Source organism: Amblyraja radiata, chromosome 13, assembly GCF_010909765.2.
Source record: "Amblyraja radiata isolate CabotCenter1 chromosome 13, sAmbRad1.1.pri, whole genome shotgun sequence".
NCBI classification, from domain to species: Eukaryota; Metazoa; Chordata; class Chondrichthyes; order Rajiformes; family Rajidae; genus Amblyraja; species Amblyraja radiata.
In genome coordinates this window covers 60999230-61014641 of record NC_045968.1, presented here as the reverse complement: position 1 = coordinate 61014641, position 15412 = coordinate 60999230, and the positions used below count along the sequence as shown (strand labels likewise).

General features: G+C 41.9%; 1 protein-coding gene across 1 annotated transcript in view; it reads left to right on the top strand.

Annotated features, from left to right (window-relative positions):
* LOC116980095 (leucine-rich repeat-containing protein 34-like) overlaps positions 1-14552 on the top strand; it is a 52988-nt gene extending 38436 nt beyond the window's left edge. Inside the window, exons 8-9 of the mRNA XM_033032201.1 lie at positions 7966-8092; positions 11600-14552. Coding sequence (XP_032888092.1) covers positions 7966-8092; positions 11600-11902 — 430 coding nt within the window. The 3' untranslated portion in view covers positions 11903-14552. The remainder of the gene's footprint in view (positions 1-7965; positions 8093-11599) is intronic.
* The last annotated feature ends 860 nt before the right edge of the window (positions 14553-15412 follow it).

Here is a 15412-nt window from a genome sequence, read left to right as displayed (position 1 = left end):
ACATCATTAAGAAGAAAGAGAGCACTCGTGAGCTTACTAATCGTAAAGGGACTGGCAGGCCAAGAAAGACCTCCACAGCTGATCACAGAAAAATTCTCTCTATAATAAAGAAAAATCCCCAAACCTGTCCAACAGATCAGAAACGCTCTTCGGGAGTCAGGTGTGGATTTGTCAATGACCACTGTCCGCAGAAGACTTCATGAACAGAAATACAGAGGCTACACTGCAAGATGCAAACCACTGGTTAGCTGCAGAAATAGGATGGCCAGGTTACAGTTTGCCAAGACATACATAAAAGAGCGACCAGTGTTCTGGAAAAAGGTCTCGTGGACAGATGAGACGAAGATTAACTTATATCAGAGTGATTAAAGTCAAAGTCAAATGTATGCGTCACATGCACCAACGAAGCCACAGTGAAATGAATTGACCATGCAGCGATACACTTAAGTGAAGGCAAGAGCAAAGTATGGAGAAGAGAAGGAAATGCCCAAGATCCAAAGCATACCACCTCATCTGTGAAACGGTGGTGGGTGTGTTATGGCCTGGGCATGTATGACTGCTGAAGGTACTGTCTCACTTATCTTCATTGATGATACAACTGCTGATGGTAGTACCATAATGAATTCAGAAGTGTATAGACACATCCTATCTGCTCAAGTTCAAACAAATGCCTCAAAACTCATTGGCCGGCGGTTCATTCGTCAGCAAGACAATGATCCCAAACATACTGCTAAAGATACAAAGGAATTTTTCAAAGCTAAAAAATGGTCAATTCTTGAGTGACCAAGTCAATCACCTGATCTGAACCCAAATGAGCATGCTTTTTATATGCTGAAGAGAAAACTGAAGGGGACTAGCCCCCAAAACAAGCATAAGCTAAAGATGGCTGCAATACAGGCCTGGCAGAGCATCACCAGAGAAGACACCCAGCAACTGGTGATGTCCATGAATCGCAGACTTCAAGCAGTTGTTGCATGCAAAGAATATGCAACAAAATACTAAACATGACTACTTTCATTTACATGACATTGCTGTGTCCCAAAAATCATCGTGCCCTGAAAAATGGGGGGGGGGGGGGGCTGCTGTAATTTCTACATGGTGAAACCAAAATGTATAAAAATGGCCTTTATTAAAATCTGACAATGTGCACTTTAGCCACATGTGATTTTTTCTATTACAAATTTCAAATTGTGGAGTACAGAGGCAATTAAATAACTGATGGGTCTTTGCCCCAAACATTATGGAGGGCACTGTAGTATCATAAATTTGCAAGAACGAGAAAAAGGGGCTTTCCACTGTTAAACTTCACCTTTCCAAAAAATGTCTGGGTAAACTATTTCATCTCCATAGTGTGTAAATGTGAAATTGATTCCATCCCATTTAGAAACTGCCCACGCCACCACGTGCCATGACACGCAAATGACACCCAAGTGGGACAGGCCCTGAAGTAAACAACATCTACTGACTCTCCTTTGTCTGTCCTGCTATTTACTTATTCAAAGAATTCCAGCAAATTTGTCAAACAAGACATCCCCTTCACAAATCCATGCTGACTTCTGCCTATTTTATCATGAACTTCCAAGTACTCTGCAACCTCATCCTTTATAATGGACTTTAAAACCTTACCAACCACCAAAGTCAGACTAACTGCAATTCCCGCTATTCTGCTATGCTCCCTTCTTGTGCAGCAGGGTAATATTGACAAGTTTCCAATCGTCTGGAACCACTCCTGACGCACGTGATTCTTGAAATATCACTGTCAATGCCTCCACAATCTCTAAAACCTCCTCTTCAGAACCTTCGGGTGCAGTCCATCTGATGAAGGTGATGTCCACCTTCAGCCCTTTCAGTTTCTCAAGCACCTTCCTCCAAGTAATAGCCACTCCACTAACTTCCATCCCCTGACTCTCTTGAATTTCAGGCACATTGCTGGTGTCCTGCACTGTAAAGACTGATGTAAAAAAGTTATTCAACTCATCTGCCATTTCTTTATTCCCCATTATCACTTCTCCTGCATCATTCTCCAGCGGTCTAACGTCCATTCTTGCCTCTTTCAGACTTGAAGGGCCAAATGGCCTCCTCCTGCACCTATTGTCTAATGTCTTTATATAACTGAATAAACTCTTGCTATCCTCTTTTATACTATTCGCTAGCTTCCTTTCGTATTTCATCTTTCATAGGTGTATTGTCTTTTTAGTTACATTCTGTTGTTCTTTAAAAGCTTCCCAATCTCCTGGCTTCCCACTAATCTTTGCTATGTTATAATCCTTCTCTTTTAGTTTTATACTGTCCTTGACTTCCCTTGTCAGCTACGGTCTCTTCTTTGTCCCCCTAGAATCTTTCTTCCTCTTTGAAATGAAAAGATCCTGCATCTTCCGGATTATTCCCAGATATTCCTGCCAATGCTGTTCCACCGTCTCCCCTGCTAGGGTCCCGGTCCAGTCAACTTTGGCCAGCTCCTCCCTCATGCGTCTGTGGTCCCCTTTGCTCAGCTGTAGTACCGCCACATCCAACATCACCTTCTCCCTCTCAAATTGCAGATTAAAACGTATCGTATTGTGGTTGTCACCTCCTTATGCTTCCGTTACCTTATCAAATCCAGCTCATTACACAACACTAAATCCAGAATTGCCTTTTCACTGGTAGACTCCACTACAAGCTGCTCTAAGTATCCATCTCAGAGGCACCCTACAAATTCCTTTTCTTGGGGTCCAGTACCAACCTGATTTTCCCAGTCTACCTGCATACTGAAATCTCCCATAACCACTGTGGCATTGCCTTGCTTACATGCCAATTGTATCTCCTGATGTAACACTTGTATCCTATATCCGGGCTATTGTTTGGGGGTCTGTAAATAACTCCCATTGGGGTCTTTCTACAATTTCTCAGTTCTACCCACAATGACTACATCTTCTGATCCTCTGTCACCCCTCACTAAGGACTGAATTTCATTCCTTACCAACAGAGCTACCCCACCCCCTCTGCCCACCAGTCTTTCTTTCTGATAGTAGGTATGTTGCAAAGCCTACCTGAAGCGTCGTTGAAAATCTGCCGCTGCGGGTGTGCGCGATTTTGGCGCCGTTTAGAGGGGGCGGGTTTAAAACGCGATTTTCTCTAGGCTGTTCAAATCGAAGATGTTCAGCCTAGTTAATTATTAACGAAAAATCGCTGGAAGACCCCGCCGCAAAAGCTATTATTAGTTTTAAAGGCCTCGTATAACAGTTATAGTAGTTTAAAAATCAATCTCTAAACCCGCGACCGCCAGCAACCGCAGGGTCTCATAGAGCAAATAACTGAAGGTAGGCTGTATATTTTTACATTAAAAAGGGCTTCTAAAGATCCCTTTATACAAAGTTTAATATTGCGAGTAGCTCATTTTGGGCCCATTATATCCCGCAGTATTTTTCTGGGCATTTGGGGGCACAAATCTACCGCAATGTGAACGTTCTAAACCAGCGCGTTCCACAGGGACCCACTGGAAAGCTGATTTAAAATGGGCATTTATTTACAGCAATTGAACACTGAATTCCTTCCATTTGGCCTATAAATTAATGTAAATGAGATTTAAAAATCATGTTTTATTGTGAATTATTTGTGAATATTATTTGGACATTTAGGCTATTTAAAAATGTTAATCATTTATTAAGAAATGGATAGATGTTTAGATCTAGTAATTGAATTCTGAAATTAGCTACAATTAGGTAACTAACTAATTATATGCTTTAATTTCAGGTCATCCAAGTAAGATTATTTTATATTTGTTTCAGAATGCTTCAATCTATGATAACTGAAAATTTCATTCAGTTCTCTTAATTTTTAAGAAAGTTATGGGCTTTTGACTGTTCACGATCACAGCTTTTTTGTTATGTCCATAGAAAATCAATAGGGAACAAGATGCTCATTTCCGAGTATGAAAATGGCCATAACTTTTTAAATACTTGAGATATGAAAGTGAATTAGGTGTCAAATTAAACTTATTTTTATGCTTTATCTGATGGGATAAATTACAGACTTGATTTTTAAAATCTCAAAATTTTGTAACATTGCTACTGATAGGATGTATAGCCTTGAATATTCAGCTCCCAGCTCCGACGCTCTTGCAGCCACGTCTCTGTAATTCCCACAATATCCTATCTACCAATCTCTTTCTGTGCCACAAGCTCATCCACTTTGTTTCTTATACTATGTAGCAATGTTACAAAATTTTGAGATTTTAAAAATCAAGTCTGTAATTTATCCCATCAGATAAAGCATAAAAATAAGTTTAATTTGACACCTAATTCACTTTCATATCTCAAGTATTTAAAAAGTTATGGCCATTTTCATACTCGGAAATGAGCATCTTGTTCCCTATTGATTTTCTATGGACATAACAAAAAAGCTGTGATCGTGAACAGTCAAAAGCCCATAACTTTCTTAAAAATTAAGAGAACTGAATGAAATTTTCAGTTATCATAGATTGAAGCATTCTGAAACAAATATAAAATAATCTTACTTGGATGACCTGAAATTAAAGCATATAATTAGTTAGTTACCTAATTGTAGCTAATTTCAGACTTCAATTACTAGATCTAAACATCTATCCATTTCTTAATAAATGATTAACATTTTTAATAGCCTAAATGTCCAAATAATATTCACAAATAATTCACAATAAAACATGATTTTTAATCTCATTTACATTAATTTATAGGCCAAATGGAAGGAATTTAGTGTTCAATTGCTGTAAATAAATGTCCATTTAAATCAGCTTTCCAGTGGGTCCCTGTGGAACGCGCTGGTTTAGAACGTTCACATTGCGGTAGATTTGTGCCCCCAAATGCCCAGAAAAATACTGCGGGATATAATGGGGCCAAATTGAGCTACTCGCAATATTAAACTTTGTATAAAGGGATCTTTAGAAGCCCTTTTTAATGTAAAAATATACAGCCCACCTTCTGCTGTCTGCTTTATGAGACCCAGCGGTTGCTGGCGGTCGCGGGTTTAGAGATTGATTTTTAAACTACTATAACTATTTTACGAGGCCTTTAAAACTAATAATAGCTTTTGCGACGGGGTCTTCCATCGATTTTTCGTTAATAATTAACTAGGCTGAACATCTTCGATTTGAACAGCTTAGAGAAAATCGCGTTTTAAACCCGCCCCCTCTAAACGGCGCCAAAATCGCGCACACCCGCAGCGACAGATTTTCACCGACGCTTCAGGTACGCTTTGCAACATACCTATACTATGCACATTCAAATACAACACCTTTAATTTGGTATTCACCTCCCCTCTCACACATGTCCCGATTTTACCCGCTTACCCTTATTTCTTCTTGAACTTTCCGTCCCTGTATTTCTAGAGACTTCTGTAACTTCTCCTGCACTCTCTTTCCCTTTAACTCCACCCTTAAGGGTCTGTCCCACTTGCATGCGATTGCGTGCGTTTGGCACGACCAAACGGAAGCGGAGTTCACGCTAAGTACACCCTAAGAACGCGCTAAGTTCGCGCGTGACGTCATTTACGTCATGCTGACCAATCAGCTGGGCAGGAGGCGGGCCGACTGAATTTGGGCGTCGCACGGCGTTGGGCGGTGACGTCATCACGCAGCGCCACGCCGGGCGGTGACGTCATCGCGCAACGCCACGTGCTAGACGTACGGCGTCATGACGCTGTTTACGACGTCAAGACGCAGCGTACGACCACAATGCGCCTGCGTGCCGACAGGCCGTTGGCGTGCAAGATTTTCAGACACTGCAGGAATTTCGGAGCCCCTCGCGATGTCGGGACCAACCCCGCACAATTCCCTTCCCTCCTTCCCCAATACTGGTGCCAATGTTGCATAACTTCAAACCCACTCTGCCACACCTTCAACTCTAATCCTCACAACCCAATAATAATTTGCATGTGGCTCAGGTAGCAATCCACAGATTATTACCTTCTGCTTTTCAATTTGGTACCTAGTCGTTCGAATTCCTTTAGCAAAACCTCTTTCATCATTCTACCCACGTCATTGGTACCCACATGGACCACGACGACAGGATCTATCCCCTTCCACTCCAAGTTCCTCTGCAGGTTAGACGAGATGTCCTGTACACGGGCACCAGGCAGGCAACTCAGCCTTTAGGACTCTCGATCTCGCGACAGTGAACAGTGTCAATACCTCTAACTATACTGTCCCCAATGACAACTCCGTTTTTCTTCCCTGGTCCCTCGAATGGCCCCCTGAACCACGGTGCCCTGGTCAGGTTGCTTATTCTTCCCACAGTCCTCAGCTCTGTTCCCCTGCCTGCCTCACTAGCAGTCACACCCTCTACGTCACCACGGATCAAGTTGGAAGCAGTTACTCTAGCGGGCGTAACTGCCTCCAGATACACAGTGTCCAGGTCATTCTCCCCATCCTTGATGTGCCGCAGCGTTTGAAGCTCAGACTCCAGGCCGTCCACTTTCAGTCTGTGAGGAGGATGCTATGAGAATGCAGGGTGACTTGGACAGGTTGGGGGAGTGGGAAGATGCATGGCAGATGAAGTTTAATGTGGATAAATGTGAGGTTATTCACTTTGGTAGCAAAAACAGGAAGGCAGATTACTATCTAAATGGCGTCAAGTTGGGAAAAGGGGAAGTACAACGGGATCTGGGGGTCCTTGTACATCAGTCTATGAAAGCAAGCATGCAGGTACAGCAGGCAGTGAAGAAAGTGAATGGCATGTTGGCCTTTATAACAAGAGGAATCGAATATAGGAGCAAAGAGATCCTTCTGCAGTTGTACAGAGCTCTAGTGAGACCACACCTGGAGTATTGTGTGCAGTTTTGGTCCTCTAATTTGACATTCTTGCTATTGAGGGAGTGCAGCGTAGGTATACAAGGTTAATTCCCAGGATGGCGGGACTGTCATATGCTGAGAGAATGGAGCAGCTGGGCTTGTACACTCTGGAGTTTAGAAGGATGAGAGGGTATCTCATTGAAACATATAAGATTGTTAAGGGCTTGGACACGCTAGAGGCAGGAAACATGTTCCCGATGTTGGGGAGTCCAGAACTAGGGGCCACAGTTTAAGAATAAGGAGTAAGCCATTTAGAACGAAGACGAGGAAACATTTTTTCTCACAGAGAGTGGTGAGTCTGTGGAATTCTCTGCCTCAGAGGGCGGTGGAGGCAGGTTCTCTGGATGCTTAAGAGAGATCTAGATAGGGTTCTTAAAAATTGTGGAGTCAGGGGATATGGGGGGAAGGCAGGAACGGGGTACTGATTGGGGATGATAAGCCATGATCACATTGAATGGCGGTGCTGGTTCGAAGGGTCAAATGGCCTACGCCTGCACCTATTGTCTTAGTTCTTCAATCAACTAGTAGTTGCTGCAGATGTGGTCACCAGGATTGACCATGGTGTCCACCAGCTCCCACATCATGCAGCTGCAGCACATCGCGTGATCCTGCATGTCTCCTTTGCGTATCTCACAAAAGATTTTTGTGAAACTTCCTACTTGCTGTTGTTCTGCATCTTGCAGCTCCGTTCCTCTCTCTTCAGCTACTCTCCAAAGCCTCTCGAGACAAAGCCTCAAGATGAACTATTCCTCCGCACGGCACCGAACAAGTGTCGGGAAAGTGGGCTGAAGGTTTTATACATTGTCCCTAAACTTCTTGTGTAAATTGGCTGAATGACCAATAAGAGGCTGAGTATTGAAATATTGTTGTTCTTGCATAGGAGGTCATGGGTCACAGCCTTGTGGGAATAGTGAGAGACAGAGAAATATCTTGCAACATTTTAGTATCTATGAGTTGGATATATTCCAGGTTTCTCTGAAGCATATCTGAAAAACGCAATTCCGTCTTTAAGGAGTATGTCTTAATGGGTGTCCACCACAGGATTTGGCTAAATGAATTGCTTTCACCCATTAATATGAAGGTTTCTCAAATCAAAAATGTAGTTATACATAAAATATTGAAATCTATTTAATGGAATTAATGTAAATGTTTCTTACCAGGTTATCTGTGACCCATAATAGCATCACTGGTGTTGGTTTGGTGGCATTCGCAAATATATTGAAGTCCAACAATACCTTAAGCAATGTCTACATCTGGGGCAATGAATTCGATGAAGAAGCCTGCATTGTAAGACAAATATATAATTGCCTCTTTGAGCAGAATTTGTAGTTGTGTTCTGTTGTATTGAATGCTACTGGTGAATGCGAGAGGAGTGCATTCAGTCCCTCTACATGTGGTGCCATTTGACTCCACATAATCTTTGCCACAGAAGGCTGTGGAGGCCAAGTCAGTGGATATTTTTTAAGATGTAGATAGATTCTTGATTAGTACAGGTGTCAGGGGTTATGGGGAGAAGGCAGGAGAATGGGATTAGGAGGGAGAGAGAGATCAGCCATGATTGAATGGCAGAGTAGACTTGATGGGCCGAATGGCCTAATTCTACTCCTATTCCATATGACCTTATAATACCTTCTGAAGCTTGATTTCCCTAAATACACTTGTAATAAAAATAACTCAGTGAACAGAAATTCTTTCCAGCATAGGCTGAGGGGAATTGGGGGTATTAGGTAAATATTACTTTAACTAAAGGTAGGTACAGAACGCTGGAGTAACTCAGCGGGTCAGGCAACATCTCTGGAGAGAAGGAATGGGTGACATTTCTGGTCGAGACCCTTCTTCACACTAAACACTTGAACTAATACTCTCTTAGTTGGTTTCGTTATGAGTCTTCAAGGTTACAAGAATTTTGCAAGATTCTGATGTAAACTAAACAATCTACCCTTTAAACACGTTTTGTGTAGTGAAGCGCTGGAGAGCAGGGTATGGTGACTTTATATGAGTATAAATCAAAATCTAGGCTGAGAAGAGATTTTTGTCCTATGGAACCCTAAGATAGCTGAGGGCTCTATTAGGGGTTCTCGGCCAACCTTTAAGCGATAGCATGTTGCCTCACTAAATCACCAAGAGATCCACCTCCCAGTGCAGTATAGGAACCTGGCCCAATCACCTTCAATAGGCTTGGAAGATTGTCCTTCTCTCATTATGCGTGGATCTCCTGCACTCAATCTGGGAAAGCTCTGTCCATCAAACGTGGATGGAAATTCCTTGCAATGCAAGCAGAAAGTTACCACTCACTTATCCCTCGCCAACCATCAGCATGGTGAGCACTATTTGTTCGCATGCAATAAAAGCTTTTCACTGTACCTCGGTACACGTGACAATAAACTAAACTAAGCATAGCCAGATCTCAGCTGCCAGGCTTAGTTGACAACTTTTCCTTACCACGCAATATGGATGGGGATTTATTTCACCACGTATTTTGAGTGTCCATTTCTTCTGCCTTTCTATAACCCCTCCTCCAACAGGTGAGTGTGTCATAAGAATCACTAGTTGAATTGGAGAAAGGCTAGGGGGTATGTTTCATGAATGATGAGTTTCCAGAGGATGAGGGGAAATAGGAAAGAAATTCCTGAAAAAAAATTCATAAGCTGAACAGAGATTCTGTAATCATTATCTTTTAACACGTCACTTGGAAATCCCAAGAGATTTTACAAATACATTAGGGGGAAAAGGATAACCAGAGAGAGAGTGGGACCCCTCTGGAATCAAAGTGGTCACCTGTGTGGAGCCACAGGAGATGGGCAAGGTCCTCAATGAGTATTTCTCCTCTGTATTTACTGATGAGAAAGATAGTAGGATGGAGGAACTTGGGGCAGTCAATGGAAGTGTCAAGAGGAGTCAATGTTACAGTTGAAGAGGTGCTGAAGGTCCTGTTATGTATGAAGGTAGACCAATCTCCAGGGCCTGATAAGATTATCTGAGGATATTATGGGAAACTAGAGATGAAATTCTAGAGTGGCACGGTGGCACAGCGATAGAGTTGCTACCTAACAACGCTTACAGCACCAGAAACCCGGGTTCGATCCTGACTACGGGTGATGTCTGTATGGAGTTTGTACGTTGTGCGTGGGTTTTCTCCAAGAACTTCGGTTTCCTCCCACATTCTAAAGACATACAGGTTTGTAGGTTAATTGGCTTGGTATAAATGTTAAAATTGTCCCTAGTTTGTAGAATAGTGTTAATGTGCAGAGATCGCTGGTTGGTGCGGCCGAAGGGCCTGTTTCCATGCAGTGTCTCTAAACTAAGCTAAATTGCGGGAGCCATGGTTGAAATTTTACGAGTTGTCTTTACAAACAGGAGAGGCGCCGTAAGGCTGGAGGGCGGCAATCGTTGTGCCTCTATTGAAGAAGGGCTGTAGGGATAATTCTGGGAACTATAGGCCAATGAGCTTCACATCTGTAATTGGAAAATTACTGGAGAGTATTCTAAGGGATAAGATACACAGGCATTTAGATGGACAAGGGCTGATTAAGGATAGTCAGCATGGTATTGTATGTGAGAGGTTGTGCCGTACAAATTGAGTTTTTTGAAGACATGACCAAAAAGGTTGATGGGGGAGAGCTGTAGATGGCGTATATATGAACTTCTGCAAAGTATTCAACACGGTTGCGCATGGTAGGCTGCTCTGAAAGGTTAGATTGCATGGGATCCAAGGTGAGTTAGCTGAATGGATAGAAAATTGGCTTCAAGAAAGGAAGCAGAGGATGATGGTGGAAGGTTGCTTCTCGGACTAGAGACCAGTGACTAGTGGTGTGCCTCAAGGTTCGGTGCTGGGCCTGTTACTGTTTGTCATCTATATCAATCATTTGGATGAGAACATACATGGCAAATTAGCATGTTTGCTGATGATACAAAAGTGGGTGGTCTTGCAGATAATGAAGATGGTTGTGAAAAATGGTATAGATTAATTGATTGGCCAGGTGGGCTGAGGAATGGTTGATGGAATTTAATACAGAGAAATGTGAGGTGTTGCATTTTGGGAAGTCTAACATGCGCAGGACCTACACAGTGAATGGTAGGCCTCTGGGGAGTGATATAGAGCAGAGGGATCTAGGAGTGCAGGTGCATGGTTCCTTGAAGGTAGAGTCGCAGGTGGTCAAAAAGGCTTTTGGCACATTGGTCTTCATCAGCCAGAGTATTGAGCATAGAAGTTGGGAGGTCATGTTGCAGTTGTATAAGACGTTGGTTAAGTCGCATTTCGAGTATTGTGTTCAGTTCAGGGCACCATGTGATAGGAAAGGGTATAGAGAAAATTTATGAGGATGTTGCCAGGACTAGAGTGTCTGAGCTTTAGGGAGAGGTGAGTAAGGTGAGATTATATGCCTTGGAGTGCAGGAGGATGAGGGATGATCTTATAGGGGTCTATAAAATCATGAGAGGAATAGATCAGGTAGGAGCACAGGTAGTCTCTTGCCCGGAGTAGGTGAATCTCTGACCAGAGGACATAAGTTTAAGGAGAAGGGGAAAAGATTTAACTGGAATCTGAGGGGTAATTTTTTTCACACAAAGGGTGGTGGGTGTATGAAACAAGCTGCCAGAGGAGGTTGGGACTATTCCAGCATTTAAGAAAAAGTTAGACAGGTACATGGATAGGACAGGTTTGGAGGGATATGGACGCAGGCAGGTGGGACTAGTGTAGCTGGGACATGTTAGCCGATATGGGCAACTTGGGCCGAAAGGCAAGTTTCCACGCTGTTTCACTCTATGACTATGACTTGTCATTTACATTTTTAGGAGTTTGCGAATCTTTTAAAAGTTGGGCGTCTGATGACAAAGCAGACAGATGTCAGTCCCTATTGGATCGATGGACATGTCTACCTGGCTGAGCTTGCTCACGGGCTCCAAATGTTCTATTACTGGATACCTCAATATGGACTTCAGGATGATGCAGCTTGTAACGCTAGTATGGCTCTACTGCAGGAACCACAATCTTCCATGAGCCAGTTCAACTTGGAAGACACTGAATCTTCAAGCACAGACAAAGCCCATTCGTCTGGTAGTATCTCCGGTGACTCTTTGCATCTGCTAAATAATTGATCCCTCTGATCTCTCTCCAATGTCCTGCTTATATTTATCCAGTTCCCTCTTCAAAGTTACTCTTGAATCTTCTTCCACCAGTCTTTCAGGCAACACATCCCAGATCACAAAATGGTCAGGTAAAGAAAGGAAGACCACTTGTTTAATGATTATCTTAAATTAGGACCTTTGCCATTATTATTTACTCTTATCAAAATCCCCGTGACTCTGAAGACCTTCAGAAATAACAATCCCAGCTTCTTCAGTTTATCTGTAAAACAGAAGTCCCACATCTCGGGATCTTTCTATTAAATTGCTTCATCAGCTTCATCAAGACATTGCTTAAAGAGTAAGATTTACTGCGATTGAATTTGATGAAGTTGGATCTAGTATTAGATAAGAAATGGGTCTAATAATACATTACAGATTCAGATAAAAACCTTGTGTATGTATTTTGTGTCAAGATCTTGCCCCATCACCTTACAAATTTGTCTTTAATCATCTTTAACCTCCTTCCTCAACCTTTAACACTTTACCATTTAAAGATTTAGAGTTGCTGATTATTTGAAGCAATTAATTGAATTGGGACAGATTATTATTGCCAAAAATGATGACCTACATGTGACCTCTCTCCAAAATGAGCCTGCACATCTGAACACTGATGTTTAGTTTTTGAATTACAAAATACAGAATAGGTTAAATAACCTTCACAAGTTACACTATATTATATGGAATTTTAGGCCTTTCTATCAGAGATACTAAAGTCTCTGATCTCTGACATTATCTTTACAAATCTTTCCTAACGACATTCCTCAGACCCCTTAAACATTCACCCAAAACTGAACTCGATAAGAGCCAAGCTGAAGATTGTTGCGATTTTGCCTCACATCTTTAGCTTACTCTTTACCATTACATGTGAAGATCAGTACAGTTGTACAGAATGATAGAGATTTGTGGACTGAATAGGCTGTTCAACCCATCCAACCATTTATACTGCTCAGCTCTCACTGCTTAATCGTGACACACCCATAGCTGATCAAATGTGGTGACCCACCAAACACCTTAATCTATGCTCAGTAGTTCTTCACCTCTTTACTACAGAAATAAAAGCCTCCTTTTTCATCCGATGCAGTCCTTTCGCAATAAATATATCCAGATTGTTCCCTCTCAGCTTTCCTTATTCCAGAGATAATGACCTGAGCCTGCCTAATATTTCAGCATTGTTACCCAGCTTACTCATCCTCTGAGAATCTCCTCTGTAATCTCTCCAGTGCTACCACATTGCAGAGTGGTGACTGGAACTGTGGCTTGAGAATGCTTAGTACAGTTATGGTATAGCTTCCTGAACATTTAATTTGTGCCTCATGCCGCTCTCCATTACTAATCTAATACTAATGATCTGATGTGTTTTCCCAGTGATATATAGTTCACACGGCTCATCTCAATCACCAAAACATTATCCAACAATACCTCCAATCATTGGAACTGTCACCCATTCCTTCTCTCTGGAGATGCTGGCTGTCCCGCTAATTTACTCCAGCATTTTGCATCTACCTCCAATCATTGAGTTAGAAACATGTTGGGGTTAATAAGTCATACAGCGTGGAAACAGACCCTTCAGCTCAACTCAGTCAAGGTGGTTTACATTTCAGGACTTCTCCCCTTTGCCCTTTATTCTAATATTATTCCAATCAATATTAGTTAACCGAATCCCCCAAAATCTACAATTCTTGGACATTTATGTAATTTTCCTGCAGCTCTGGTCTTCCATTACTCTATCGCCATCTTGCAGCATTTAGAATATCTTCTGTTGTATTTAACCAAATGGATGTTGTCCTTATTCCTCAAGTACATTCTCTCTTTACAGCTTTATAATATCCAGCATTAATGTCACTCCATTTCCCCCTTATCAATATTTTCTGAGGACTTTAAATTTCAGAATAGTGAATGTCTGCCCCTTTAGAACCAGGTTTCAGTTATTACATCATAATCACAGATCTGTGTGGCTAGTTTGCCCGATTTATCGCCATACTTCATGCATTCATACGCATGTATTTTAATGAGTTTTTTTTGTTGCAATTCTCATAATTTCATGGTGACTACTCACCCCAACAATCTGCTACATTGCACACAGAGTAATCAGCCATTACCATTATGCATCCTGTTCCTCTCACATCATCAACAATTGACCACCTCACTGTCACTTTAGTTTTACCCTCCCAAAACCATATTAGTCAATGTCCCCTCATAGACAAAGATCTGTTGAAGTGCAACCTGTATATCAAACAAAAGTGTAATCAATGCCTCATATATGTATGTTTTCCTGGTCATGTATTAATCTGCCTACCTCTCTATTTTAATTCTAGCTGTTCCCATTAATTACATGTTATATTTTGTCCTTAAAATACTAATTCCAGGACCTCCATTCCTATCCGCTCTGTTACACTGTGGAGGAATTGCATGCATTTGTCTTAGCTGTCCATTACTATTTAAAAAGCTTTATTTATTTTTTCTCTATTTTTGCTTTTATACATTATTAACTGGTTACACTGATTGAACTGCTCCTATCCTTTTAACAATGACTTCCAAGTTTGATATGTTATTAGTCAATAACCTTTTCATATCTTTTTTTGTAATTCAGTCAATAAATATTATTCGATTGGTTTTCTAATTTGTTTAATTAAATAATATTTTCTTCCTGGTTTTAATCTCACGCAACACCTCTTCACACATTTCTCTTCATTACCAAATTTCCAACGATCACCTTTTGTTGCAGTTGCAGTTGGTGCATTAGAAAGTTGTACGTAGTTATATATTTTTAAGCCATACCTGCCAGCCAAGTGGGCAATCAAAGATGGTCATGGTGGCGCAGCGGTAGAGTTGCTGCCTTACAGCAAATGCAGCGCCGGAGATCCGGGTTTGATCCCGACTACTGGTGCTGTCTGTATGGAGTTTGTACGTTCTCCCTGTGACCTGCGTGGGTTTCTCCGAGATCTTCGGTTTCCTCCCACACTCCAAAGACGCACAGGTTTGTAGGTTAATTGGCTTGGTAAAATGTAAAAATTGTCCCTAGTGGATGTAGGATGGAGTTTGTTCGTTCGTGTGTAAGACGACGTGTAGCTCGTTGTTGGCTTCTGTCATCGTCCAACATGTTGACAGAATTGATCGCCCGACGTGTCACAGAGTGAATCATGTCGTCAATTTCTGGGGCTCGCCATGAGGAGGCTTCTGTCATGATCCCCAGGTTGGTGTTAATGTGTGGGGATCGCTGGTCAGCATGGACCCGGTGGGCCGAAGGGCTTGTTTCCGCACTGTATCTATAATATAAACTAAAATGCATGGCTTACATTGTAAGAAAAACTAAAAGGCAATCCATGATTTATATGGTGATAGATTGGGAAATGTTGATGCCGAAAACAAGCCCCCAACTTGTCCATGAGGAGAAAGATGACCCATCAATGCTTGTACAATTTGCCTGCATTTCATCCATTTCACTCTTAACCTTTCCTATCCATGTACTATAGAAGACTA